The sequence below is a fragment of the Solanum lycopersicum genome, chromosome 12 (genome assembly GCF_036512215.1).
Source record: "Solanum lycopersicum chromosome 12, SLM_r2.1".
NCBI lineage: Eukaryota > Viridiplantae > Streptophyta > Magnoliopsida > Solanales > Solanaceae > Solanum > Solanum lycopersicum.
The window spans coordinates 2,466,244-2,492,141 of NC_090811.1; the positions used below are offsets into that span (position 1 = coordinate 2,466,244).

Here is a 25,898-nt window from a genome sequence, read left to right on the forward strand (position 1 = left end):
TAGTCTTAACAAAGTCTAACTTCATACACTTTGTTTGAAATTTTATACGGTTAATGTCTATAAACTACATATGACTGAAGTTCTATCATTCTTTTTAGATTTCAGTCATTTTTATTTGGAGTTTAGCAACATGTGTGAATTGTTATTGTGCCTGACTTCGAACTGAAATTATCAAAAGTGACTAAAATCAAACTATCGTTGCTTGAACTTCAATCGTATATAACTCCAGACGCTGTGTTTGAAATTTAATTTTGTAAAATTCTAATTTCAGACACCGCATATAAAAAAAAAAATAGATATATGTACCAAAAAGTTTCAAAATGTGTTTACAAAATTAAATAATAATATCAAAATAGATTTTTACGTTAAAGAGAATTTGGCCCAAAACTTGCAAGAAGTGATTGTATCAAGCCCAATTGTAACATTTTTAAAGTAGGAAATTTTGTCAAACATAGCTTCTCAAGATCATATTTATTCGAAACATCGATACTTTAAAAAAAATTATTATACATAGTGAGAGTTCGAACTTTTTAATAGAAATTATACCAAACACACGTTTCTCCTTATTTCGAGTCTGAAATTTAAATGTATCTTATAAAATATAGTGATATACAAGATTATTATTTTTTTACGAAATGATGTGATAGAGATAAAATAAATTCTATATAAGGGTTGCTAAAAGTAGTTACTTGAGTGTCATTTTACTAGAAAATTATATTCAATGACCTTAAAAGTGGGTGATTTCGAATTTTTAAATGTCGTTTGCCCATCAAGGTCAAAAGTAAATTTTTTATCCATATAAAAAGTAGCTAGATTAGAAAATAGAGAAAATCATGCAAAATAACAAACATTTAGCATGCATTAGGTACTATAGCTATAGTTTAAGAAAAATATGGTTCGCGACTGTAGTATCCTCAAATCTTGCTATTCGCCTTATTTGTATAAATCTAGATATGTATAATTCGATTCTTTATTGTATAAATTCAGAATATTGTATATGTTTATCCTACTGATATAATCTATGAAAAAATCATGATAAATATCATATTTGTATATTGGAAATTGGAATATACAAACAGAGTTTCCAAAAAAATCCTAAATATATAAATACGGAATTTGTATATAGTTGCCCTGTTTATACATTCTCAAGTGAAATATACAAACTGACAGAGATACATAAACCGTAACCTCAATAGCAGACAAAACTATAACTATAGAGTGCAATTATCGAAACTATAGCTATAAGGCCATTCTTTTGGAAATCATCCCAATTTTAATTGGGCTCTTTGGGCTTCTTGTTGAATATTTGGGCTTGGAATCACATTGTGTTTAGAAGACAAAGCCCATCCTGCAGGTTAAAAGGAAAAAAAAATAAAAAAATGACAACCAAACTAATTTGCTTAGATAATTTGAAGAAACAAATCCACTTTTTTTTTTCCTTTGTCCTAATTTCTAAGTATGGTTTCAAGATTTAAACTATCGAGTTAGAATTATCATATAGAAAACGTCTGACGATATGAAATTCCATTAAGATTTTCGTGAAATATTTCGTTCATCTTGACCGAAGATTCGTGCACACCATATTTAGGCATGCTTGATGAAAAAACATGTACTGATGTATATATTTGCCTACGGTAAGCAAGACAAATTAAGTCAACAAAGGAAAAAACTTTCGATGACTATATATCTGAATGTTCCACAATCCCTCCCGAAACTTTCTTCCTTTATATAAAGAGTTATCTTGATCGGTCAAAACTAGATGATACATGAAAAATACATGTCTTGTATTTACTGATCTATTAGAGGAAATATTCTTCTATGTATGTTGTAACGATTTTTAATATTACTTTATATTAATCTTTTGAAAAAGAAAAAAAAGTCATATAAACTATGATAAAATAACATATATTATAAAGAAAAATTTCAATCTTTGTAAGATGTAAATTTCTAAGAAATAGTAAAGTTTAGTAGGTGTAAAAGAAGTTGAACTTTCAACCATGAGCCAAGTAAATGTTTGTGGGCTCTACATATAGTTGATAACAAAAAAAAGGATATATTATATTTTACAATTACAAATTACCCCCTCAAGTCTCTTAAAACACACATTGACTAAGTTCTTTTTTATCTAATAAAATGAAAATAATTTTCTAAAAGTATAGAAATTGGAAATTAGCACTTCTAGTCCTTCAACTATTGATAAATTTTTTTTTTTTGTCTGAATAAGTACATCTTACCTTCATTTTGATTCCTCTAACAATAAATCTTTCTTTACAAACTTGATAAATTATTATATGCTAAATTATAATATATATCGTCGTTACTTCATATTTAAAAGTATCATAATTCTAAAAATAAGCCTAATATCACTTATTTCCTTTATAAAACGACCCAAAACACATACTTTTCTGACGATTAAATCTGCATATCAAAATATTACAAGAATCAAAATCAAACTTTATCGATAAACAAGGGACCGAAATTGCAAATATTCCCTTAATATTGACCAAGTCAAGTTTACCCCCACCCCCATCCTCCCCCCCCCACCCCCCACCCCCCACCTTTTTGAAAAAAAATACAAGTAAAAGGATGCCCTCCTTCTCTTTATATATAATGTAAGACTTAAGACTTCTTTGTTTGCTACTTTTAAAGTAACAAAGACTAATATATAGTTATTGTAAGTTTCTTCTTAAGACATTCTAGTATTTTGTGTAAAAATAAAATAAAATTTTAAGCCATAGTGTTTTTAATTATAATTTGTAAATCATGGGAAGAGCTCCTTGTTGTGACAAAACCAAAGTTAAAAGAGGACCATGGTCTCCTGAGGAAGATAATATTCTCAAAAATTATCTTGAGAAAAATGGCACTAGTGGCAATTGGATTTCTTTGCCTCAAAAAGCAGGTTTTTAATTTATTTTATTTTCCTTCCTCCTCCGATTCTGATACGGATAATCATATCTTCGCTTTTAATGTTACATGATAAAATTCAACTTATATATATTGATAATATAGAGCAATTTGTCCACCTTATAAAAATTCCACTTATTATAGAAAGTTTTTTTTTTTTTATATATATATATATAGTTATGTTTTAGCTAGGCACCATGTTTAGTGTATAAAAATTAATTTTTTTTTTCTTAATGACATTTTAATATTTTTTTAAAAAAATATTTATTTTAGGTTTAAGAAGATGTGGAAAAAGTTGCAGGCTAAGATGGCTTAATTATCTTAGGCCAGATATTAAACATGGAGGGTTCACTGAGGAAGAAGATAACATTATTTTAACTCTTTATAGACAAATTGGAAGCAGGTAATGGGTCTTTTAATTATTTAATTACATGTTTAAACGTAACTTTTAATTTTTCACATGTCTTTATTTTAACTTTATTTTTCGTAATATATTATTTGATATTTAGTTTGAACGAAATTTATTGGTGAATAATTAAGGTGGTCGGTGATAGCTGCAAATTTATCAGGAAGGACAGATAATGACGTGAAGAATCATTGGAATACCAAGTTGAAGAAAAAACATTTGGCAGCACAAAATAATAATCTTATAAACATAGGGTACAATTTCACCAATAATATTAATTCTAGTGATTTGAATCACAATTATTCAAGAAATTATTATGGGAAATTGGATTATTCTAACACATTCACAAGTCATATGGACCCAAATGTGACCAATTGTGATCAATTCCCTCTTCCAACCTTGATGGAAATTCAAGGAAATGATGCAACAATACAAGAAGATGGTTCTCTCGATTCGTGTCAAATTCTCCAGAAATGTGTTACTTTCGAAGAAATCAGCATGTGTCCGACAATGTTTTCGAAAAGTACGATTAACACAGATCGTAATTATATGAATTCGAGCTCTGGAATTTCATCATCATCATCATCTTACTATGAGGACATTCTTGAAAATGGCTTTGATTTTCAAGAAAATGATGTAGGAGGAGTTGATCCAAATTCTTCATATTACAATAATATTCTTGAAATTGATCAACTTTTCAAAGGATTTGAAAATTAGCTAAGGGGCTATATTTAATATAAGAAAATAATATGAGGGACAAGAAGGTTTATTTTATTAAGATTTGCACTTATTTTTCTATTTTAGGTCCCTAGCTACTAATTTAGGTTTTTAGATAATGTTGTATGTATATATATATATATATGACTATTTAATAGTCAAGAGTTATGTGTATTTTTATTTTTCTTCTTATCCTTTTTGTGAATAATGATCATGATGACTATTCAACTTTAACTTTTACGATCGAAAATAATTTAATATTATCTCATGTTATACTATTGATTTATATATATCTCTAAAGTTATATTATCGATTCATATTATCATATATGTCCTTAAGATTATACGATCAATTTATATATGTAATTAATATTATAAAAGTGGTTCAAATTTATCCTTTTCTTGTTAATCCGGTTTAGTATTAGCTATATAGCATGGGAATTAAATATGAAAAATATATTCTCGAACTAGCGTAAATGATATTTTGATACTTTTCGTTAAACTTTTAGAAAATATATCGCCTTCCGATTAAAACTTAGAGCATATATTTTTAAATATTAGATTGACTGATAAAATTGTGTCACGTGTTCTTTATACTAACGGTCTAACAGACATACATGTGTCATAATCTTATCTGTCGACCTGACATTTATTAAATATTGAATTGACTGATAAGATTGTGTCACGTGTCCCTATTTAATTTTTCGTTAGAATGATGGATATATATGTTCTAATTTTTTAACGGCTAGAACATCGATATCTCAAAAAAATGACGAAGATCATTTACGTCCTTCAGCGGGTTATTTGTTCCTTTTCCCTAAAAATAATTACATATACATATATATTGTTGAAACCCTTTCATATAATTTAGTGTATATATTCACACAAACTATAAAGTCGAATCTAAATTAAGTATAATATACGAATCCAATAAAACTCAATAACTTTTGTAATGAGTACCATGTGTATGGAGTAATAAATAATTATATTCATGAAAAAATTAATTCTTGAATTTGCCTCTTTAATTAATAATCACTCATTATATATTACATTTTCTTCAATATTTTAATTACCCCGCTACCAAAATGAGGTAAATAACAATGCATATCCAAAGCTTTATATATAGATCGATAGAAATTCAGTAACTTTTATCTATATCACTGATATCAGTATTAAAAATTCTATTAGATATTGGAAATCCAACTATTATTGTAAATTTATACGCGGTATTCATATTTATTTTTTTCAAATTCTGAATCTACCATTGTATGAATAATCAATGTCATTAGTTATCTAGTATTAAAAAATTCTTGTAAATACTTGATCTGAAATCATTATAAATTAATTCAACGTTATCAAATGTGAAATTTGATTTATTTTTTTTAAATCTTGAATTCACTTATACTTGAATAATCGATGTCATTAATTGATATCGATACGATATATATAATTAACTTGTGAAGCAAGTTGTTCATGAATGCATGTAAATGTTGAAATTTTGTCACTAATTGTCAGCATCGTGCAAGTTTGTTAACTCGTTAGTACGTAGTCATGAATATTGCATGAATTTGCCCAATTCAAAGACAATTCATAACGTGTTGACGTGATTTTGGAAAACTAATTCACTACTTGGTCTTTCTTTTATTATATTATTTCGATATCTGATATCCGCATTGAGATTTAATGATCGTCAGAATTCGTATATCAACTAAATTATGATTTGGTATATGGTTGCATGTTTCAGTCAAGAGCTCTGAATAAGATGAGCAAGTACTTACCGTTTCACCACTTTCGTATGCTCTTCGATACAATAAAATACACACATGCGTGCGCACACACTCGATGTATTTTTACAAGTAGGGTCTGGAGAGAGTAATGTGTATGCAATCGTAGATACATAGACTATTTATGATAGACTATCAACTCAACTAAAACATAACAAAATTAAATATTGACAAATATACCGTAGTGAAAAGACACACTAAAATAAAAGGAGAACAGAAACTTTACGAGAACGTATTAAATAATATAGTAATCAAAACATAACAAAATGAAATATTGACAGATATATTGTAGTGAAAAGACACACTAAAAAAAAAAAGGAAAACAGAAAATTTACGAGAACGTATTAAATAATATAGTAATGAAAACTCATGAAATAACAAGTAATTATGATTAATAATCAAAGAACGAGATAGTAAGAAAATAATAATATCGGTCCTAATTAGTAGAGAAAACAATAAATGATTAAATATTTAGATTGCCAACTTTTAATAAATAATTAATTAGGATTAGTGGATAAAATTAAGCATCTTGTCTTCACGATCGAATAAATGCTTGCGTCTGCATGTAAGTCTAGACATTTTGACACTTTTAATTTATAATAGCATCGATAAATACTTACGTATAATTTATTTTAGATCATAAATATTAAGAATATATATTTTATTTTTATATTATGTATTTAATTAAATACTATCCTATAAATTAAGACAAAAATGTAAGTAAATTTATGTTCTTTTAGCTTTAGCTAATGTCAACTAGACATTATTTAATCAATTTTAAACCAATAAGGGTGAGAGTTGAATTTGAATATAATAAATAATAAACCCCCATAAGGGAAAAAACAAGTATATAATTTTCAATCCTAGCTAGTGTGGTTGAAATATTTTAATTAATTAAGCTTCCACATAATAATTGATGCCTCTTTGAACTAATTAAGGTGAGCCTATCCTTTTAGGGTTTGCCATAATGTTAGGGCTAAGGTTAGACCCCGAGCCTCGTCGCACATCGACTAATTACACGAATAAATTAAATGACATTTTTATCAAAATTTGAACAGATTAAAAGAAAACATTAATTAATGCTTTTCTCCTTTACTGTCTTGTTGTTTTTGGGCCACCGATCTTTTTATTTTGCTTCACTTATCTTGATGAGATCAGATTTTCCGAACGAATGTCTCATAATCTCTCTTTATTTCGTTCTTCTTTTATATTATCACTTGAATAAATACACTCGATGATTGGACTGTATATACACATGCAAGTTACCAATTAATGATTATTATAGATATTACTATGTAATTACATTATAATTTGGATACTTGTATATTAGTATTACTAATATAATATTAATCCATCGACGCATATGAAGTTATTAAGTAGTGTAAGAAATTAGTTTAGTAATTCTGATTTTTCAAAAGAAATATCCTTGTTTAGTTTCAAAATTGGTACTACGTTCAACTTTCACATATAGCAAACACAAAATTCACATTTGTATGATATAATAAAGTTTGTCTAATTACGCTCCATAGCAAACATAAATATGTATATTTCGCTGTATATATATAAAAAAAACAATTGTATTATTCGCTATACATATACAAAGAAAACAATTGTACAATTCGTTATACATATACAAAAGAAAGCAGTTGTATACAAAAGATCAATTGTATAATCTATATATGTAAAAATGAGAAAGAGAGAAAGACAAAAGAAAATTTGGCAAGAGATTATTTGTATTGTATAATTATAAGTGTATAGGACGAAGATATATGTATTTGCATGTGTATATACAATTTTTTCTCGCTTTAAACAAACAAAAACACAATTTATACATTTCGTTTCTAATTGTATAAATGAGAGAGTCGAGCGAGATTCGGGAGAGTGGAGAGCGAGATTTGGGAGAGGGGAACGAAAATATGTGTATTTATACAATCTCCTCTCGCTTTATACAAACACAAACACATTTTATACATTAATGTTAGTATAAAAAGCGAGAGAGGCGAGCGAAACTGCCGCCAAACGATAGTGGCGAGCGAGATTCCATCAGGGAAAGTGGCGAAAATAGCAATAGTTTGCCATGGTTTATAATTAAATCAAAATATATTTATAATATTTAATTTGAATTAACAATTTGCTATTATATACAATTTTTACTATTATTATTACTATATATTAGTTTGCAAATATTTCTCTATCCTTCCTTTTATTCTTTTTTATTTTAAATCTTCTAAGCATCAATTATATGATGAGAGGTCAACTTAATTATTATCTCTATTATTTGTTGTTTTTATGAAATTATAAGATATGTGCTAATTAAGGTCAATGGAGACTAAAGAGGCCACTTATTATTTATCTAAATTAAGTTTGAATTGTACAATCGTCAATACTTATCCAACAAAATCATAAATTATACAACTTTTTTTTACAACGAATGATTTAACAATTACTAATTATTCATCGTTCAATGTGCTAATTAAAAAATGCATCAAATTAACTTAGTGGGAATTATTTTACTCCAATAAGTATCAAATCTACCTTTTGAATTCTTTGGTTAGTACTTGTTTGAAAATTAATTAACTTGTCTATCAAGGGATGTATTTAAAAATTGAGATTTTTTTGGTTTTTATAAAGATCGGATATTTCGAAAGTACAAAGAGAGTTATATCATTTCATGGCGGATTGGCGAATTATTGAGCCGAGCTGGATTTGAATCAAATTAATACATGTTATGAATTTAAATTAATCAAAAACCAATTCAAAAAATTATCAAAACAAACATTAATTTATTATGATCAAGTAACAAATTACTCTGAGAGTATGTATTACTTAACTATAATTAGTAATTCTTTTATTTGATATAATTATCTGATATTCAAAATTCATCAATCGAACTAATCTAAACTGTGAATATATAGCTATTCTCAAAATTAACACACTAAAAAGTACTTAAAAAGAAGAATATGAAGTAAAAGAAAGCTCTTTTTCATGTGTGCCGAAGTGGAGCCAAGACACGAATTTAAAGAATTTTTTATTTTATAAACTTCAAATTCTAATTCTGCTTTGAAGTAAGATTGAATATTAATGGTATCTCTTACTTTCATATGTAAATGTAAGGTCCGCTTTAGTAGACGGTACGAAAGACATTGAAATATTAATGTCTTGACCAAAAATAGATAGCAAAATAAAAGGAGATTTATGATAAAATTCGGATCGATGAAAACAAGTCATAAATAGGTTTTAAGATAAATTTTTGAAGAAAGAGTGTACATATATAATACTTAGACGATAATCGTTGCTTTAAAACGAAAGTGGGAATTAAGTGACAAACTTTATAAGATATATAACACAAATTTATATACATGGTAGACGCAATTTTAAGCTTGATAATGATATTGTCCATAATAAACGAATTCATAAAATCTGTTGGATCAAATCGAACAATAAATACCATTAATTTGGACTATGACATTTTCTCTTTGTAATGTTTTGTGTGAAAGATGATTAAAGAAAAGAGATAGAAAGTCTGTGTGGAGAAAAAATAAAAGAAACTTACTTCAATTCAATATTTACCATAATTTCATAATTAGAGTATGTGAAAAGAAGGAGAATAAGAGAAGCAATCGAAAAGAAATCAAAATCACGCGAAAAAAGATTTTAACCAACTGTATTAACTCATCAACGCGTCTCAATATCCTTACTATATAGGTGTGGACTTGCATATGATATATAAGTAAAAAGAAACTGAAGAAGTATAACATAGAGATATGTTTTGTTTAACCCTAGGTAAAACACGAAAATATTATCACTTTCAGTTTTAACCTTGATTGAAAGTCTTCTTAAGAAGGTTATCATTACCATATGATATATACAGGAGCAGATCAACACTATACAGTGGGGTGCACGTGCACCTGGTAACTTCGGAAAAAAATCATATATATATATATGTATATCTATTTTGAAAAACTGATAGAAATTAAGATATAGTTAACAGTCCACCCATAAAAAACATAGAAGTGCTATTGTGTAATATGTGATAAAAATAACGCAATAATATAATATAAATTTTTCAAAATTACTAATCACAAAAATCAAAAGCTAAAACCAAATAAAAAACAAAATATTTTTCGTATTATCACTTTAGTATTACACAATCCAAACAACCCCTTATTTGCTTTTCTACATAAACCGGGTCTATATAAATAGCTAATTTTTTCAGTACCAAAATATTCCCGCCAAAATAAAGCAATTTTTTCAAAAATATCTTCTGGATTCTTCTTCAATACGCTTCTTCCCAATTTGTCAACTCCGTTCAGTTTCAACTGCAACAAAGCCAACTGCCGATCATCGGTGATTCGAAATGGTATGTATTTCTGTATTCTCTATTAACAGTAGCTTATCAATTTGTGTTCATCGATCTGTGTGTTTTTGCTGCTTTGCGCGAATGTAATTACGTTGCTGGACCTGATTTCTACAGTATCGAAATCGTTAAATGAAATTCACTGGTTAGATTACAATTTTTGAGTTCTTTTGGTGGAAGTTTTTCAGTGATTGATGTATTTTTTTTTTGTGAAGTTCTTTTGTACTCTGATTAAGGTTAATATCGCAGTTTAACATCAATGAATTCATGTATGGATTGTTTTTCATTCGTCTTTGCACAAATGTGAATATGTTGCTGGATCTGATTCGCAGTTTCAAAATCCTGAAATGGAGTTTACCAGCTCCATTATAATTTTTCAGATTTCTTGGTGTAATTGTTTCAGTAATTGATGTATATATTCTAGTGAAGTTAGTTTTTGTCTCTGATTAAGGTAGATACCACAGTTTAACATCATTTTTGAATATACATATGTGTTTGTATTTGTACAGAGGAAAGAGTTATGTAGTTGACTGCATTAGATACAGTGTAGGAAGTGCTTCTGTAGCTTCAATTAGTCTGCTCTCTTTGTTGTCGATTCATATAGACGAGGCTTACTCTTGTAGTTCAGTATCTGGCTCATGCTACTGGTATTGTAATTAGTCAGGTGACTGTGTGGATTCTTAGCTATTTTATTTGTTCTTCAATTTTCATGTAATCCTTTTTTTGGCTCTTTGCATAATGTACCTGTGGTTTATGTAACTATCTCAACAGAACAGGATGTTTGGAACTCTATCACGCTGAGATAGCTATTAGGCTTGATAATTTAAATGAATGTAGTTTTTTAGCATTGGAAGTTGGAAAAAATAAGGTGTAAATCATGTAGATCTAGAAGTCTAATTTGAACTCTGAATTCTATTGAATCCAATTTGATTGAAGTATGTTGCATTGATGCATATGCATTTTGTGATATTCAATATTCAACTCCTGTTTTTTATGATACAGTCGAAGAAAAGAGGTCTTTCCTTGGATGAGAAACGAGAGAAAATGCTACAGATCTTTTATGATTCACAAGGTTTCTTCCTTGTAAGTGTACTAGTTATACCTTTGATTTTTGCTATAAATCATTCAAAATAACGATGGAGATCAATGACATTTATTCAACTAGTGGTTTTAGTATTGGTGCATATTTAATGTCACAGTCACATCAGGTGTGGAAAACAACTAGTTCCTACGTTTTATTTCATTGTTTTACCCAGTTTTAGCGACTTATTTCACTGGAACCCGATTCTATCATGAAATCTGCTACTTTTGGAGAAATTTAGCATCATTCTGCTTTTTCTTTATGTATCTATTATGCTTTGCACCAGTGTTCATCTGTGGATTGATAAGAATGCCTATTTAAGGGTTTACTCTGTGTTTGTTAAATCTTTGGCACCATTTATGCTAATCAAATTTAGAAGGGGATCTTTTAGATGTTTTACTGGAGATCTCAAAAGTTTTGAAGTAGCTGAAAGGTTCTTGTTTGACACTGGCCTGTGATATTTTTAACCAGATAATTATCAGATAGTCAGAAAGAAACAGTCACACCTTCTCTTAGTTGTCTTCTCCTTTATAAAACTGGAGATACCTCAATGACCAGGCTATTCTTGTGGTGTCTGTTTTTATGTCTTCAAGAATGAGTCTCACCTTGCCTCATCCACCAAACTCTTTTCATATATAGTTGTTTTTGTCCTGTTCTTTCTGACCCTCACCATCCATGAGAAGAACACATGTTGCCTTCTGGAATAGGTTCAACATCTTTCAATTACTACTGGAGGAGAAATCACATTTTATTTATTTATAGTGTAATTCTTCCTGCATTATAATCTAATTAGTATTACATTTTTCAATTCCTTGTCATTTCAGCTTAAGGAGCTTGAAAAGTCGGGCCCTAAGAAAGGTGTAATCAGCCAGTCAGTGAAAGATGTTATCCAATCTTTGGTTGATGATGATCTTGTGTTTAAAGACAAGATAGGGACTTCTGTGAGTAATATCTGCTTTGTGTTATAACAGCATCGTCTTTTTAATCCATTGCTGCTAAGCATAAAATTGATCATCTATATTTTATGTGTTATAAGAGCATCATCCGTGTCCCTCCACAAGTTTAGAATCTCAAGCATGTTCATTTTTTACAATCAATCACAAGTATGTTAAATGAATTACAAATTCTAGGTATACTTTTGGAGTCTGCCTAGTTGTGCTGGGAACCAGGTAAGTGTTTGGATTAATTTTTGCATGTGCTTGTCATATTTAAATTCAGATGCTTCATACGTGATGTTCATTCAACCAACAGCTAAGAACTGTCCATAGAAAGCTTGAGACTGATCTCCAGAACAATAATAAGCGGCACACTGAACTTGTTGAACAATGCAAGGCCTTGAAAAAGGGACGTGAAGAATCTGTAAGTATACCAAGTTCTATATGGTCCTCTAGGATAATCTTGACATAATTTTCTATGGATCAGGTTAATTAACAGACTGTTTCTATTTTTCACTTCTGTGGCTTTACTAGGATGCACGAGAAGAGGCCTTGAATGAGCTGAAAGCTATTGAACAGAAACATAAGGAACTTAAGGTCCGTGCCTTTGATGTTTTGGAGCTTGCAAATTAATATGATATTTAGATGAATATGGGTTAGCATTTTTATTCTGAAAAAATTAAGGTGAGATTATTTTCTCATTCAGGAAGAGTTGATGCAGTATGCTGATAATGATCCTGCTACTATTGAAGCAATGAGTAAGGAACTCTGAGCATACTTTTTAGGCTCCAATAGTATTTACCAGACAATATCTTTTATTATTCAGCTGTCTATCTGCATGCACCAGTATGCTTCTTTTTACCAGAATGTGGGTGTTTCCTGATTTGGGAAGTTCTTTTTTACAGAGAAGGCGATTGAAGTTGCCCATTCAGCAGCTAATAGATGGACAGGTTTGACTGTTCCTGCATTATCCAGTCATTACCTTGTATGCTTCCCTTATTGTTCTCTTTCTTAACCATCATATGTATTTTCTATACAGATAACATATTCACATTGAGACAATGGTGTTCCAATAACTTTCCCCAAGCAAAAGAGCAACTTGATCACCTATACAATGAGGTAAGAAGCAAATCCATCATAAAGAGCCATTAATTTGTTTATATAGGATTGTGAACTACTGCTAGATCATGCATCCCTTGGATATATCAGAAGAGGTTTAGAAAGTTAAAGACACTTCGCCATACTTCATATCGATTTTGCTACCATGTCCCTCCACCTTATTTACTAATGTAACACCATCACTTATTTAAAAAAAAAATCAAAGCAAAATTACATCAACTCCCTCTACTTGTAAAAAGGAGTTCTCCTCTAACACTAATAATTCCATCCCTCCCATAAGCCCTTGTGGCCACTTACACCTGATCCTATCCCCCTATAAACCTCTCTTTCTCTTTTGTTCTTTCACTGTTTCTTGTTGGGAGCTTTTAAACTTCATTATTATCGCCTTTCTCCATTGAAATAAATAGTTTCAGTTTAAAATGGTTAATTTTTTGTGCTAAGGTTTTAGATCATATTTTCAAATTTGAAAGGTTTTGTGTTACAGACTGAAATAAAGACAAATAATGAAATGATTGGAAGAAACAAACTAAATGCAGATACACTGTTGAATTAGTATTTTTCTTGTCTTATGGCAGGTCGGAATAACAGATGACTTCGACTACTTAGAGTTGCCAGCAATGGCTCCTCTTGCAGTTACTGATGGTGATCTTTAATTGCCTGTAAGCTAGTTTGCCATATGCTTTCCTTATGTTCTTTTACCTCTTACTATGTTTGTTCAGTCCAGAGGTATAGGAGTTGGTTTTTGCTATAATAAAATTTGAAGGATCTTAAAAGCATTGTCATATATGTAGTCTGGGCAGCTTAATAGCCATAATATTAATTTGCTAATGTCTATATATCTTATCCTCTCCTAGAAAATAGATTTCTCTATTAAAGATGGTAAGTTCAATTCGTATATTTCCCTTACGACACTTACGTGGTGAAATGGTAGACATGCTAGACTCAAAATCTCGTGCTAAAAAGCGCGGAGGAGGATGTAGAAAACTGTTTGTGGATACCATACTAGGTGGGGAGACTTTATTTACATTGTTGGATAGATAGGTGTCATTTCACCCTGCAGTAAAGTACTTTTTATGTAATATTAAATTAATCCGTCAGTTTGGGGGATTGGAACTAATGATTAGCGGTTGAATTAAAGTCTCAATAATTGAAATAAAGTCCCAACAACGGTTATTAGCCAGCTAAAAAAACGTCAAAAAAGGAACGACCAACTCTATTTTATTGAAAAAAAAAATAAGGAAATAATATATAGGACAAACATTCATGTTTGGCAAGTGGCAAAGTGGGGAAGGAATTTTCATTAATTGGAATAGGTCCACAAATTATTTCTTGATACTGTACACCTAAAAACAATCTGTACTCATAACGTGCATTAAATCTCAACCTTACACCTGTCCCTTTATTAACGGCTAATAAAAACTTATTAATTATTGAATCCTCTTTAAATTGGAAAGAAATATAATTTGACAGAGTGTATACTGAGTGGAGATCCTTTACAACCAAAATTTCATAAAATAATAAAGGAAGTTAATAAGGTATTAAGAATTCCCTTCCCTATTTATAAAACCCCAACTTTTCTATTTTTGTGTAAACAAAACATTGAAAGAGTCTCAACTCTCAAGAAGGAAGAAAAAAAATGGAGGTGTTGAGACTCTGTTTAATGGCTATTTTTGGTTTGGTTATGGCTTTGGTTATTCCTTCTATCAATGCTCAAGTACCTGAGCCTGCTCCTGCTCCTACAAGTGATGGTAAGTTCTTTCTTCACCCCTCCCCCCTGGGTGTTTAATATTTATATTGAAGCCTGACTAGAATTCGAACAAACATGAGACCTCCGTTTAAGGGATTATCCTTTCTATCATGTTCTTTTATTTGAGGTTTTATAATAATGTATGAATGAACAATTCTTGATTGATAAATAGATCTACTTATGTATAGTATATAAGAGTTAAAGACATGTTGTGATGTATATAATACATAGATTGCCTATACACCTTTTTTATATGGTATGGTATATTTGAGGTATACTAGTTGATTAATTTAGATTCAAATAGGCTTATGAAGGTATAAAATGCTCACTATTAATGAATTTTTTATTCTCAAAATTTCGAATTTAGTACTTGTTATTAAAGATGTAGAAAATTCGACTAATTTGGATTTTCCTTGAGTGGCATGTGAATGGAGAAAGTGTTCTTCATATTTTTTTGTTGTTTTGTTATGAACTCGAAACTTTTAGTTAAAGATATCTACCTTTTAGTTGTCATTGTATGTTTACAAGATTAGGTTTCATTAGCATAAATTGAATTTTTTTTAAATATAAGCTTTTGTATTTTTTGGTATACTTCTTATATATACATTCATTATATTTTTTTTCAAAAATGCAAATAAGTTAAATGTGTTTTTATTGATTTGATTTTTGCAGGAGTTGCAATTGACCAAGGTATAGCTTATGTGCTAATGTTGGTTGCTTTGGCAGTTACTTATATGATTCATTAAGCAATGTGATACAGCATCCATTGCAGTTTTCTTTTTCTTATTATTTTTATGGTTGTGATTAATTTTTAAAGAAAATTAATTTCATTCTCTTGTATTCTTTTTAGAGGTTGAAATTCTCTATTTTCTTTTATTCAATGATTAAATCGTAGAAATTCTTTATATCTTTCCTCTCTTTTCCATCGTATATTTTCTTTTTATTTATTTTTATGCATTGACCTATGTGGAGTCTAGATTTTTACCAAAGATATTTAAATATAACGTAGCAAACATTAAAAAAACATATATTTATTGATCACATTACTTGTATTGTAATTTTTTCAATGAAAAAAAAGTCAATCAATTCTCCTTTAAACAATGACACTTGTACAAAAAAATTTGGCAAAGACACGTCAAATAAATAAAAATCTATGTTATTCAAATTCTTAAAAAAATGTTGTGAATTTTTATTATTTTTTTAAATAGTACATTTTAAACCATGTATTTTAGAACGTTGCTCTTTAATAATTCACATGATATTTTATATCATTTCTCGATTTGTGCATTGTCAAACATTAATGGCAAGGGGCCCAGTGGGCGGACTAGAATTTTCATTCAGAAGGTTCGAAAAATAAAAATATAAATATGTAAAATTAGTCTTTCGAAATGGGTCTTTTGAATTTTGTTGGATTTAAAATCACAATTTTGCCATGTTTTTAAAATAAAAAATGTTTGAAAAAACATAACTGTTTTTTTAAAACAAAAATAAATTGAAACTATTGTCTTACTATTGAGCCATCTATTTTTATTTGTTATTAAGGGAATTCAAAATATATATATTTATAAAAATACAAAAATTTTATCATATATATCATGTATTTTTTTGTCGAGAGTGTTCGGGTGAACACCAAGACCCAACATGGGTCCGCCCATGGCAAGGGCCATGGTAACAACATCACTAAAACAAAAATAGAATAAAGTTTTGTATGAGCATGGACCACAAATGGTAACGTTCTCAAAAAAAATCTCAATTTTCTACAACAAATTTCTGTATACAATGATCCTTACAGATATCTAAAGATATGTGAAAGCAACAATATATGTTTTTCGTATTCTTTGAAAATGATATTAGGTGTACGTTAATCTTTTAAAATAAGTATAGTTTTGAGAATCTGGTATGAATATAACAATATTAAAATAATAATTATATCTCTCTTAACAAATTTATCAACACAAATATATTTGAAACGTTTGAAACACTATAGGGGTATATGAACGAATGGTGAAAGGGAAGGGTAAATTAGTCGAGGGGTGGCAGAAATAGGAGTTGAGACGTTTGGGGAGGAGATACTAAACCGAAAATGTCACTTGTGAAACTTTATTTTTTCTACTCAACTAATCATTTCTTTTTAGTTTAGTAAATTTATTTTCTCAAAACACATACTTTTCGTAATATTTTTCATCAATAAAACTAGAAAATATTGCAAAATATCTCTTCTTAGTTAGTTGTTTTTGTTTTCTATTCAATGACTAAGTACCCATATTAGATTCATGTGCTACAAGTAGAGATGTCAAAATGGGTTGATCCAATCTTAACGGGCTAGAAAGTTATATGGGTTAGGTGGACTGACTCTTTTAGTTAAAGGACCAATAAAAATAGCGATCGAACCCAGCCCTAAGCGAATCACGGATTAGGACGGGTTGACCCTTCAATAAAAAAATAAACAATATTACTCTCTTAGAAGGAGTAGAGAATTGAATGTTGACGTCTACGAACAGGACATCAATATAGACAAATTTATTTTCATTTATGAATCACACTTCAGCGAATACTTTCAGAAGTACATTTATGAATCTCATACTTTGGTGAATACTAACCAAAATACATAATAATCAATGCAAGGTTTAGGGGAAAAATGTTGATCATTCAACAATTCCTTCCACAAAAAACAAGCTAAGACCTGTTTTTTTTTTATGTTTTTATCATATTTATTAATAAAATATTTACAAATAAAACACTACTACATTTATATATATATATATATAATACTTTTAAATATTCATAACCCATAGGCTGATCTCTGAGGATAGCGGGTTGGGCCTACATTCAAGAGGTGGGTTAGGCCGGCTTTGCGAGTCAAGACCATTTTGACAGATCTAGCTACAAGCTCATTTGAGTTCACACCAAAACTCGAACATATGATCTTTGATTAAGAGAACAACAATTTCATTCCTGCACCACAACCGCACCGCCTGCAAAACATTTCTAGTGTCCCCTCACCAAACACACCCTTATGGCTAGTCAGCTAGATTCTGATTCTGAATTCCCCAAACTACAAGCAAAAAAGGGGCAAAAAAAAAAGTAGATTTTTTTTCAAGAACTCAAAAAATTTTCATCCAAATAATTTATCATGGTTTTCTTGAAATGGGTTGTTGCCTTTTCCATTTTATGCAATTTTTTAGCAACACCCACCTTATCAATTTCTTCTATTTTGAACAAAGAGGAGTTGGCAAATATTTCTGTTAATTTCTTGAATCTTGCAAAAAGACCTGAGCTTTTTGATTGGATAGTGAGAATTAGGAGGACTATTCATGAGAATCCTGAGTTGGGGTTTGAGGAATTTGAGACTAGTAAACTTATTAGAAATGAGCTTGATAAAATGGGGATTTTTTACAAGTACCCTGTTGCTGTTACTGGTGTTGTTGGCTTTAGTGGAACTGGAAAACCACCCTTTGTTGCTCTTAGAGCTGATATGGATGCTCTTGCTATGCAGGTGTTTTACCAATTACTAGGTTTTTTGTGTGTTTGTATATTCATTTCTTGTTAATGTTTTAGTCATGTTAGTATTTTTTTGTTATTTTGCAATTATATTGGTTTGAGATGAGCTTATTAGAGTGACATGGTCTGTGTGGATTGATATAGTTGACACTAACTTAATGGAAATTGAGGTGTAGTTGTTGTTGTATTCCTTTCTTGTCAATGTTATAGTTATGTTAGTATTTTTCTTTTGGTCGGGGACGAGCTTAAATGGAGCGACATGGTATGTGAGGATTCATATAGTTGAGACTAACTTGGTGGGAATTGAGGCGTAATCGTTGTTGTGTAATTGTATTCCTTTCTTGTCAATGTTTTAGTCGTGTTAGATATGTTTTTCTTATTTGGCAATTATATTGGCCTGAGATGAGCTTAAATAGAAAGATATGGTATGTGAGGATTCATATTGTTGACACTAACTTGTTGGGGATTGAGGTGTAATCGTTGTTGTATTCCTTTTTGTCAATGTTATAGTCATGTTAGTACTTTGTGTAATTTGGAATTATATTGTCTTGAATTGAGCTTAAATGGCGTGACATGGTATGTGAGGATTCATATAGTTGACCTTAACTTGTTAGAGATTGTATGTTTTATGTGCATTTCTAATTGTATGTACATATATTCATTTATTGTCAAGGTGTTAGTCATTTTAGTACTTTTTTTTAAGTTTGTAATTATGTTGGACTGTGATGAGCGATAATGGAGTGATATGGTTTCTGATGAAGATTCATATAGCTGACCCTAACTTGTTGGAGATTGAGACGGAGTTGGTTTGTATTCCTTTCTTGTCAATGTTTTAGTCATGTTAGTTCTCTTTTTCTTCTTTTGGAATTATATTGGCATGAGATGAGCTTAAATGGGATGACATGGGTTGTGAGGATACGTATAGTTGACCCTAACTTGTTAAACATTGAAGCGTAATTGTTGTTGTATTCCTTTCATGTCAATATTTGATAGTTTAGACAAATGACAATGTGAGGTTGGTCTGCCTTATCGTATGTGTTGATAATTTGTGATAGATGTTTGTAACAATATATTTTCTTTTTGGGGGAGGAGAACTCAAGATTTAAAACTCTAACATGTAACTTATTTGTGTTGCACTTTGCCTTCAATATGATGTTGATTGGCGCAGGAGGAAGTGGACTGGGAACACAAGAGTAAAATTCCGGGCAAGATGCATGCTTGTGGACACGATGCCCATGTTGCTATGCTTTTAGGTGCTGCTAAGATTCTTCAAGAGCAGCGCGATATTTTGCAGGTTCATACTGTAGTTCTCTCTCTTAGCTTGGATTGAATGAGGGAAAGTTGCTCAATAGATAAAAGTTCAGTAGTTGCTCTCAGTTACCTTTTGATATATAGAAGTTGTAGATTGTCGATAGTTCAGTTTAGAAGGGTTATCTGGACCTATGTTGCTCGGACTCTTTAAAAATGTTATCAGGTGCATGTTGGATCCTCCAAAACGGGTGCATTATTAGAGAATCCGACATTGGGTGCAGAAGCATTTGGGGAGTTCGAGCAGCATAGTTCTAGACGTGAATTTCTTCATTCAACTGACTTGGTCCTCTTGTTACTATGCATTTCAAACTGATTTAAGTGGATTTAGAATGCCTTTGTTAGTCGGATAACTTAAAATTGTTATCACACTTATATAGCTTGTTCTGAAGATATTAGTTCTGTGTTCAAGGAGTAAACAGTTGGATCAACATATATGAATAACCATGGATGTTTTTTGAGTTGGGAGCCGGGGATTCACTGATCGAAATTTTTTGATGGCAGGGAACTGTTCTTTTGGTTTTTCAGCCAGCCGAGGAGGGAGGTGGAGGTGCAAAGAAAATGCTTGAATCTGGGATACTTGACAATGTTGATGCCATCTTCGGTCTGCATATTTCCCCCATGAGTCCTATTGGCACTGTTGCTGCCAGTTCTGGCCCTATCATGGCTGGAAGTGGCTTCTTTGAGGCAGTAATAAAGGGGAAAGGCGGTCATGCCGCAATTCCTCAGCACACTATAGATCCAATATTAGCAGCTTCTAACATCGTAGTTAGTTTACAACATCTTGTTTCGCGGGAAACTGATCCCTTGGATTCACAGGTGCGCGCTCTCACTCTCTTAACTCTTTCTCGTTAATCTTAGTATCATGTGAATACCAGCACATGCACATATATCTCAAAACTTGCATATGTACTAGCAGTTGTGCAAAGGTTATTTATGCAACAACCATTACTACACCTCAGTTCCGAGCAAGTTTAGGGTCGGCTATGTGAATCCTTACTGATCATGTTACTCTTAACTAAATTCATCTCAAGCCAATATTATATGCAAATGTACACAAGTTGTCGATATTTTTCCAATTTTCCTTAAGGCTAAACCACTACTAGAAAACATTGGACCTACAATAAAAGTACAAACATGTCTAAATCATATTCTCGACTAATAATTATCGTCTATATAGATCTTTTTCTTCCACTATATCCTATGTTTCGCGAAATGTGCATGGATCGATCCCAAGAAATTGTAGATTCTTCGAGACAATTTCCTTTCATGTAATTTTATTTTATTCTATTCGCTAAATGTGCATGGATCCCAAGAAATTGTAGATTCTTCGAGACAACGTCTTTCCATGTGATTTTAGGTTTACCTCGTCCTGTTTTTAACACATTCACTCACCATGGTTTCACCCTCACCTACCTGTGCATCGAGAGGTAGACATAGAACATGACCAAATTATCTCAAATGATATTCTATCAATTTATACTCGATATGTACTACTTAAACCTTCTTGTGAATGTGATCATTTCTAATCTTGTATGACCGCACATTTATCTTAGCATCCTCAAAATTTCTTGGGATCGATGCAGAAGTATCTCATGGAATAGTAACACTTGTAAAATAAACATAATCATTTTAAATGTTCAAGAACAATACTCGTACCTTTTTCATTCTCCAAGGACTTTACCTTGACCTTTACAACTTATTTATCGATTACCTCAAAGGCGTATGATTTTGCAGGTTGTTACAGTTGCAAAGTTCAAAGGTGGTGGCGCGTTTAATGTTATACCAGACTCTGTAACAATCGGTGGAACTTTCAGGGCATTCTCAAAAGAAAGCTTCGCGCAACTTAAACAGAGAATCGTAGAGGTATATCTTTAATATTAGTAAGTGAATGCTCAAACTATCATATGATAGTTGAAGATTGTTCCACAAAATGAATGTGGCCATGACTATTGAATGGTAAAAACTCGACTAGTTGAGTGAAATATTACACTGTTTATTTTCTACGTGTGTGTAATTCGTTTATATTGTCAAATTCATGGCTCCGGTACTGTTGGAAACAATTTACAGGTTATCACGCGACAAGCTGCTGTACAAAGGTGCAATGCAACAGTTGATTTTGACACAAAAAACAGGCCGTTTTACCCTGTGACAGTGAATAATAAAGCTTTGCATGAACAATTCCGAAATGTAGCTGGACAGATGCTTGGTATCGACAAGATCATAGCAATGAAACCAACGATGGGGACAGAAGATTTTTCGTTCTTTGCTGAGGCTATTCCTGGATGCTTTTACTTACTTGGAATGGTTGATGAAACTAAAGGACGATTCGAGTCAGGACACTCCCCTTTCTACAGAGTCAATGAAGATGTACTTCCATATGGTGTTGCTTTACATGCATCGTTAGCCACGACTTACCTTCTTGAACATCAGTTGAAATCAACCACTCGAGATCAAAATGTTCATGACGAGTTGTAAGGTCTTATGAGAGACCTTGCGGATGAAAATAATTTCTGCTACATGCAATCGAGCAGAAGTAGGTTCCTCTCTTTCTATTTACTTGATATCTAAACTTATTCCAAATCAAGTTGGGTGTTAGAGCTAGTTTGGTTGATCATGTCTCACATAAGTACGACTCCAACTTATTTGGGACTGAGGTATAGTTGTTGTACGTTATAAACATTGAATCCCATTGTGCTTCTTTAAGGGTACTTACCCATACAGACAATTGAACTGTAAACAAGTTATTTTTGCTTATGCATTCTTTTTTTTTAAGCTTAAATATATTGGATAGGGTGAAACACCTCCCAACACCTAAAAATGGTGTTGTATTTGAAGACTCAAATGAATTATGTTGTGCACTTGTACTAGCTTCTTTTTATGATAAATATATACTAGTGTTAATGTTATGAACCAACCACTAAACCATAGATACTTCGGGCACGTTTGGCCATAAATTTTTCAAATAATATTTGAGAAAAATTTAGCAAATAATATTTGTCTATATAATTTGTCATTATTTGGCAAATATTTTTATCAAATATCCTAAATTTCTAAATACTAGTTTTTTCTAGTATTTAGGTCAAATCTCATTATTTGGGCCAAATTTCATTATTTGAAATATTTTGAAAATTAAAATTTTACCCCAATCTTTTATCTTTTACAAAAACACCCTTTCTAGTAGTTGCTTGCGTTGTATTACATAATTTTTACGTGAATATCAAAATAGTGATGAAATATTTAGTGAATATTGAATAATGATATGATTGTTGATGAAAATTATTAAAAATTGGCTCTAGGTATTAAAGTCGTGTGCTTTGTCTACTTCACGATGTATGAAATAATTCTTATTGCACTCACTCCAAATTACCACATTGTTTTAGTGTCATGGACACTATTTGTTATTGTTGTAACGAACATCCAATTGACTTGTAATACAAACTTTTAGTGTGTATAAATCATATTTTTCTAAAAAGGTGAAATATATTTCCCAAATCCTATGGCCAAATACATAGTGAAATTTCACCCAAATTTTCACTAAAATAATATTTGCTAATAATAATCGAAAATCTATGGTCAAAAGCTAGTTTCATGTTCACATAATAGTTCCATCATCAAAGTTTATAAATTTCCTAAATAAGAAGTTGAGTTTTCCAGCATAGCACTACATATATAGATTGTAAAAGCATGTTCATATTACAGTTCCAACATCATAATTTCTAAAATTCCTAAATAGAAGTTGAGTTTTCAGCATAGCACTATTGTAAAAACATATTCTATCATGTATTATCTGATCTAATAGCATAGCAATAGCAACAAGGGTGACTCCAAGAATCATTAAACATGAATAGCATAAAACATTCAAGCGATGAATAAAAATCAGTAGAAAGACCAAAGGATAAAATTCAATTAATTCTTGCAAAACAGAATGTAATCATCCATCCTACAAACACCAGTCTTTTCTCATTATGAGGTTTGAGAATCAAAATTTATAAACATCACAAAGATGAAAACTTTTGAAGCAGTAACTCCTCAACCTAAAATAACTAAAGTCGTCGTCATCTACTTCTCGGAAGAGTTTGGTCCTCTCTTCTTTCCAAAGCCAACAACTGCAAGCAGACGTAACCAAAATAAAGCGCACATACAATACAAGTATTGACCAAATACAGATAAAAGGTTAACACAAAAGAAACATCACAGCCCCTTGTTCATTGAAGTACAACAGATTCAATGCTAGGAACATACAATTATGAGAAGAGAAATAGGAAACCTTAAATTAAACAGCTCAGATACTTTACTAAAGATCTGCAATCAGAACTCTACTTAGTAGCAGATGCAAGAAAAAATAAGGCAGATTTGGGAGATATCCTATGAGGTAAAATTTCCCTGGAACTTCCGTAACCAGCATAATACAAGCATAATTAGTATACTCGAGTATATGCACATCTAAGGAGGAACATAAGCAATTTGTACACACATTTGATCTCTGAACATCATTGTGTATGTCTACAGGTGTTAACAGTTACATTACTTGCTTCTTTAAAAGAAGAAACGAAATAGTACCATCACTGTGTTAAGATCATATACTTGAGGAAACAGATAAAACCAAAACTAAACCACATAGATATTATGTATAATTAAGATTCGACTGTCCCAAAAGTAGAAGTAGATTTCTTTATTGCAAAGATTCAAATTCAAAGATTTCTAGGGAGCATGCACCAGCAAAGCTACTTTTACAGCAATGCACAATCTTGCATACTCTAGAATATGGATCATACACAAGTGATTTGTACACACACACATACAATCTATGTATAATTGTCAATGACTACTTTGTTCACAGATCAAATCTTGTTTAAACTTCCCCTAATCCTGAAAAGGAGTGCTAATGTCAACTAATATAAATTTGCCAATTTCATGTATAAGATGAAGACCATAGAAACAATAATTTTAAACTAGAAGGTACTGTATATCAATGAGCATCAACAAAACTACAACTATCTTCGGACAAAAGATACAAACTTGGTTAAAGGCATAAACTTTATTGCTTTTGCTTGCATATAGGCATAAATTCAATTAGGTTATACTTCCATGTTATACTTCCATATATAATTCAAGCATATACGGCAGTAAACATACTGCCTCCATAAAGTGAAACAACAAAAGGAAAGCAATGTTACCAGCAGTGACAAATCTGCGATTGTATTGCATACGCTTGTGTGCACGTCCTCTTGGCTTCTTCTTCTTATCCTGTTTTGCAACCTTTGGTGTTTGCCCCCTAACCTTACCGGCACGAGCAAGTGATCCGTGAACCTTACCTACAATTAACAAAATCAAAACCTACAAATTAAATCCATATTCAACAACTACTACAATTCAACTGTCTTTGCTTCCCTTTATCCACTCTACGTGACAAATTTAAGATAACAAGATTCAAAATTCCGACTTTATATCTTAAAACTCCATACACAGAGACACTAAAATTGTCTATATGATATTCTATGTGGATGAAGATCCAGTAATTATAGTTCCATTCTACTACGGAATAATTGTACCTATTCTGAGAAAAAAATGGCAAAAATTGAAAAAACTGGCAGTACAGAGACAAGTATTTAAGAGTCGCCGGAGCTTACCCATGGTTGATTTCTGAGTCGCCGGTCGTCGGAGAAGCTGCTAATCGTTTGGGAGCTGCGGAAGTTGAAATTCTAGGGTTAGGGTTTTTGGGAGAGTTGTATTTATAGGGAAGTTTTTAATGCGTGAAACTGTACTGGGCCTTTGTTGTGAAAATTTGGGCCTCCGGTAAAGAGTCCAAACGATGACCCGATCCAATTGGGAAACTAATCGCCCGATCCACCGAAAATAATTACATGTATAATTCCAATTGCAAAGTTTCAAAATTTTCATTGTTCTCGGATACATTCTTTGGTTATCTAATACATAGCAAATGATACGTTATCTAATGGAAGGGTTGTATTCGAGAAAAGTATAGATGTATCTGATGGATAGAGATGTGTTCGAGAGGATAGAGACGTATTCAAGA

General features: G+C 31.0%; 4 protein-coding genes across 4 annotated transcripts; 3 read left to right on the top strand and 1 right to left on the bottom strand.

The window, feature by feature from the left end:
• The first annotated feature begins 2,629 nt into the window (after nucleotides 1–2,629).
• LOC101263789 (transcription factor MYB36-like) lies at nucleotides 2,630–4,201 on the top strand. Its single transcript, XM_004251603.5, has 3 exons — nucleotides 2,630–2,899; nucleotides 3,178–3,307; nucleotides 3,445–4,201. Exons 1-3 carry the CDS (start codon nucleotides 2,764–2,766, stop codon nucleotides 4,025–4,027), a joined length of 849 nt encoding a protein of 282 aa, XP_004251651.1. The 5' UTR covers nucleotides 2,630–2,763; the 3' UTR covers nucleotides 4,028–4,201.
• A 5,826-nt stretch (nucleotides 4,202–10,027) lies between these two features.
• Nucleotides 10,028–15,954, top strand: LOC101264096 (meiotic nuclear division protein 1 homolog). The gene is made up of 11 exons (XM_004251604.5): nucleotides 10,028–10,170; nucleotides 11,170–11,250; nucleotides 12,073–12,189; nucleotides 12,379–12,417; nucleotides 12,500–12,607; nucleotides 12,718–12,780; nucleotides 12,890–12,941; nucleotides 13,089–13,133; nucleotides 13,223–13,302; nucleotides 13,878–13,961; nucleotides 15,722–15,954. The coding sequence occupies exons 1-10, from the start codon at nucleotides 10,168–10,170 to the stop codon at nucleotides 13,953–13,955; spliced, it is 666 nt and encodes a 221-aa protein (XP_004251652.1). The 5' UTR covers nucleotides 10,028–10,167; the 3' UTR covers nucleotides 13,956–13,961; nucleotides 15,722–15,954.
• A 19-nt stretch (nucleotides 15,955–15,973) lies between these two features.
• Nucleotides 15,974–22,640, top strand: LOC101264404 (IAA-amino acid hydrolase ILR1-like 4). Its single transcript, XM_004251605.5, has 5 exons — nucleotides 15,974–18,545; nucleotides 19,719–19,844; nucleotides 20,363–20,677; nucleotides 21,596–21,724; nucleotides 21,929–22,640. Exons 1-5 carry the CDS (start codon nucleotides 18,183–18,185, stop codon nucleotides 22,334–22,336), a joined length of 1,341 nt encoding a protein of 446 aa, XP_004251653.1. The 5' UTR covers nucleotides 15,974–18,182; the 3' UTR covers nucleotides 22,337–22,640.
• A 1,101-nt stretch (nucleotides 22,641–23,741) lies between these two features.
• LOC101264703 (small ribosomal subunit protein eS30z/eS30y/eS30x) lies at nucleotides 23,742–25,621 on the bottom strand. Its single transcript, XM_004251606.4, has 3 exons — nucleotides 25,492–25,621; nucleotides 25,039–25,176; nucleotides 23,742–23,967 (listed from the first exon to the last, which is right to left on the bottom strand). The coding sequence occupies exons 1-3, from the start codon at nucleotides 25,493–25,495 to the stop codon at nucleotides 23,921–23,923; spliced, it is 189 nt and encodes a 62-aa protein (XP_004251654.1). The 5' UTR covers nucleotides 25,496–25,621; the 3' UTR covers nucleotides 23,742–23,920.
• Nucleotides 25,622–25,898: the final 277 nt, after the last annotated feature.

Coding starts and splice junctions, on each gene's coding strand:
- LOC101264404 (XM_004251605.5), top strand. CDS start 18,183: ATGGTTTTCTTGAAATGGGTTGTTGCCTTTTCCATTTTATGCAATTTT. Junction 20,678..21,595: donor CTGATCCCTTGGATTCACAG/GTGCGCGCTCTC, acceptor ATGATTTTGCAG/GTTGTTACAGTTGCAAAGTT. Junction 21,725..21,928: donor TTAAACAGAGAATCGTAGAG/GTATATCTTTAA, acceptor AACAATTTACAG/GTTATCACGCGACAAGCTGC.
- LOC101264096 (XM_004251604.5), top strand. Junction 12,781..12,889: donor AGAAACATAAGGAACTTAAG/GTCCGTGCCTTT, acceptor TTTCTCATTCAG/GAAGAGTTGATGCAGTATGC. Junction 13,134..13,222: donor AGCAGCTAATAGATGGACAG/GTTTGACTGTTC, acceptor TTTTCTATACAG/ATAACATATTCACATTGAGA.
- LOC101263789 (XM_004251603.5), top strand. CDS start 2,764: ATGGGAAGAGCTCCTTGTTGTGACAAAACCAAAGTTAAAAGAGGACCA. Junction 2,900..3,177: donor TTCTTTGCCTCAAAAAGCAG/GTTTTTAATTTA, acceptor TATTTATTTTAG/GTTTAAGAAGATGTGGAAAA. Junction 3,308..3,444: donor TATAGACAAATTGGAAGCAG/GTAATGGGTCTT, acceptor TGAATAATTAAG/GTGGTCGGTGATAGCTGCAA.
- LOC101264703 (XM_004251606.4), bottom strand. Junction 23,968..25,038: donor TCGCAGATTTGTCACTGCTG/GTAACATTGCTT, acceptor GTCTGCTTGCAG/TTGTTGGCTTTGGAAAGAAG.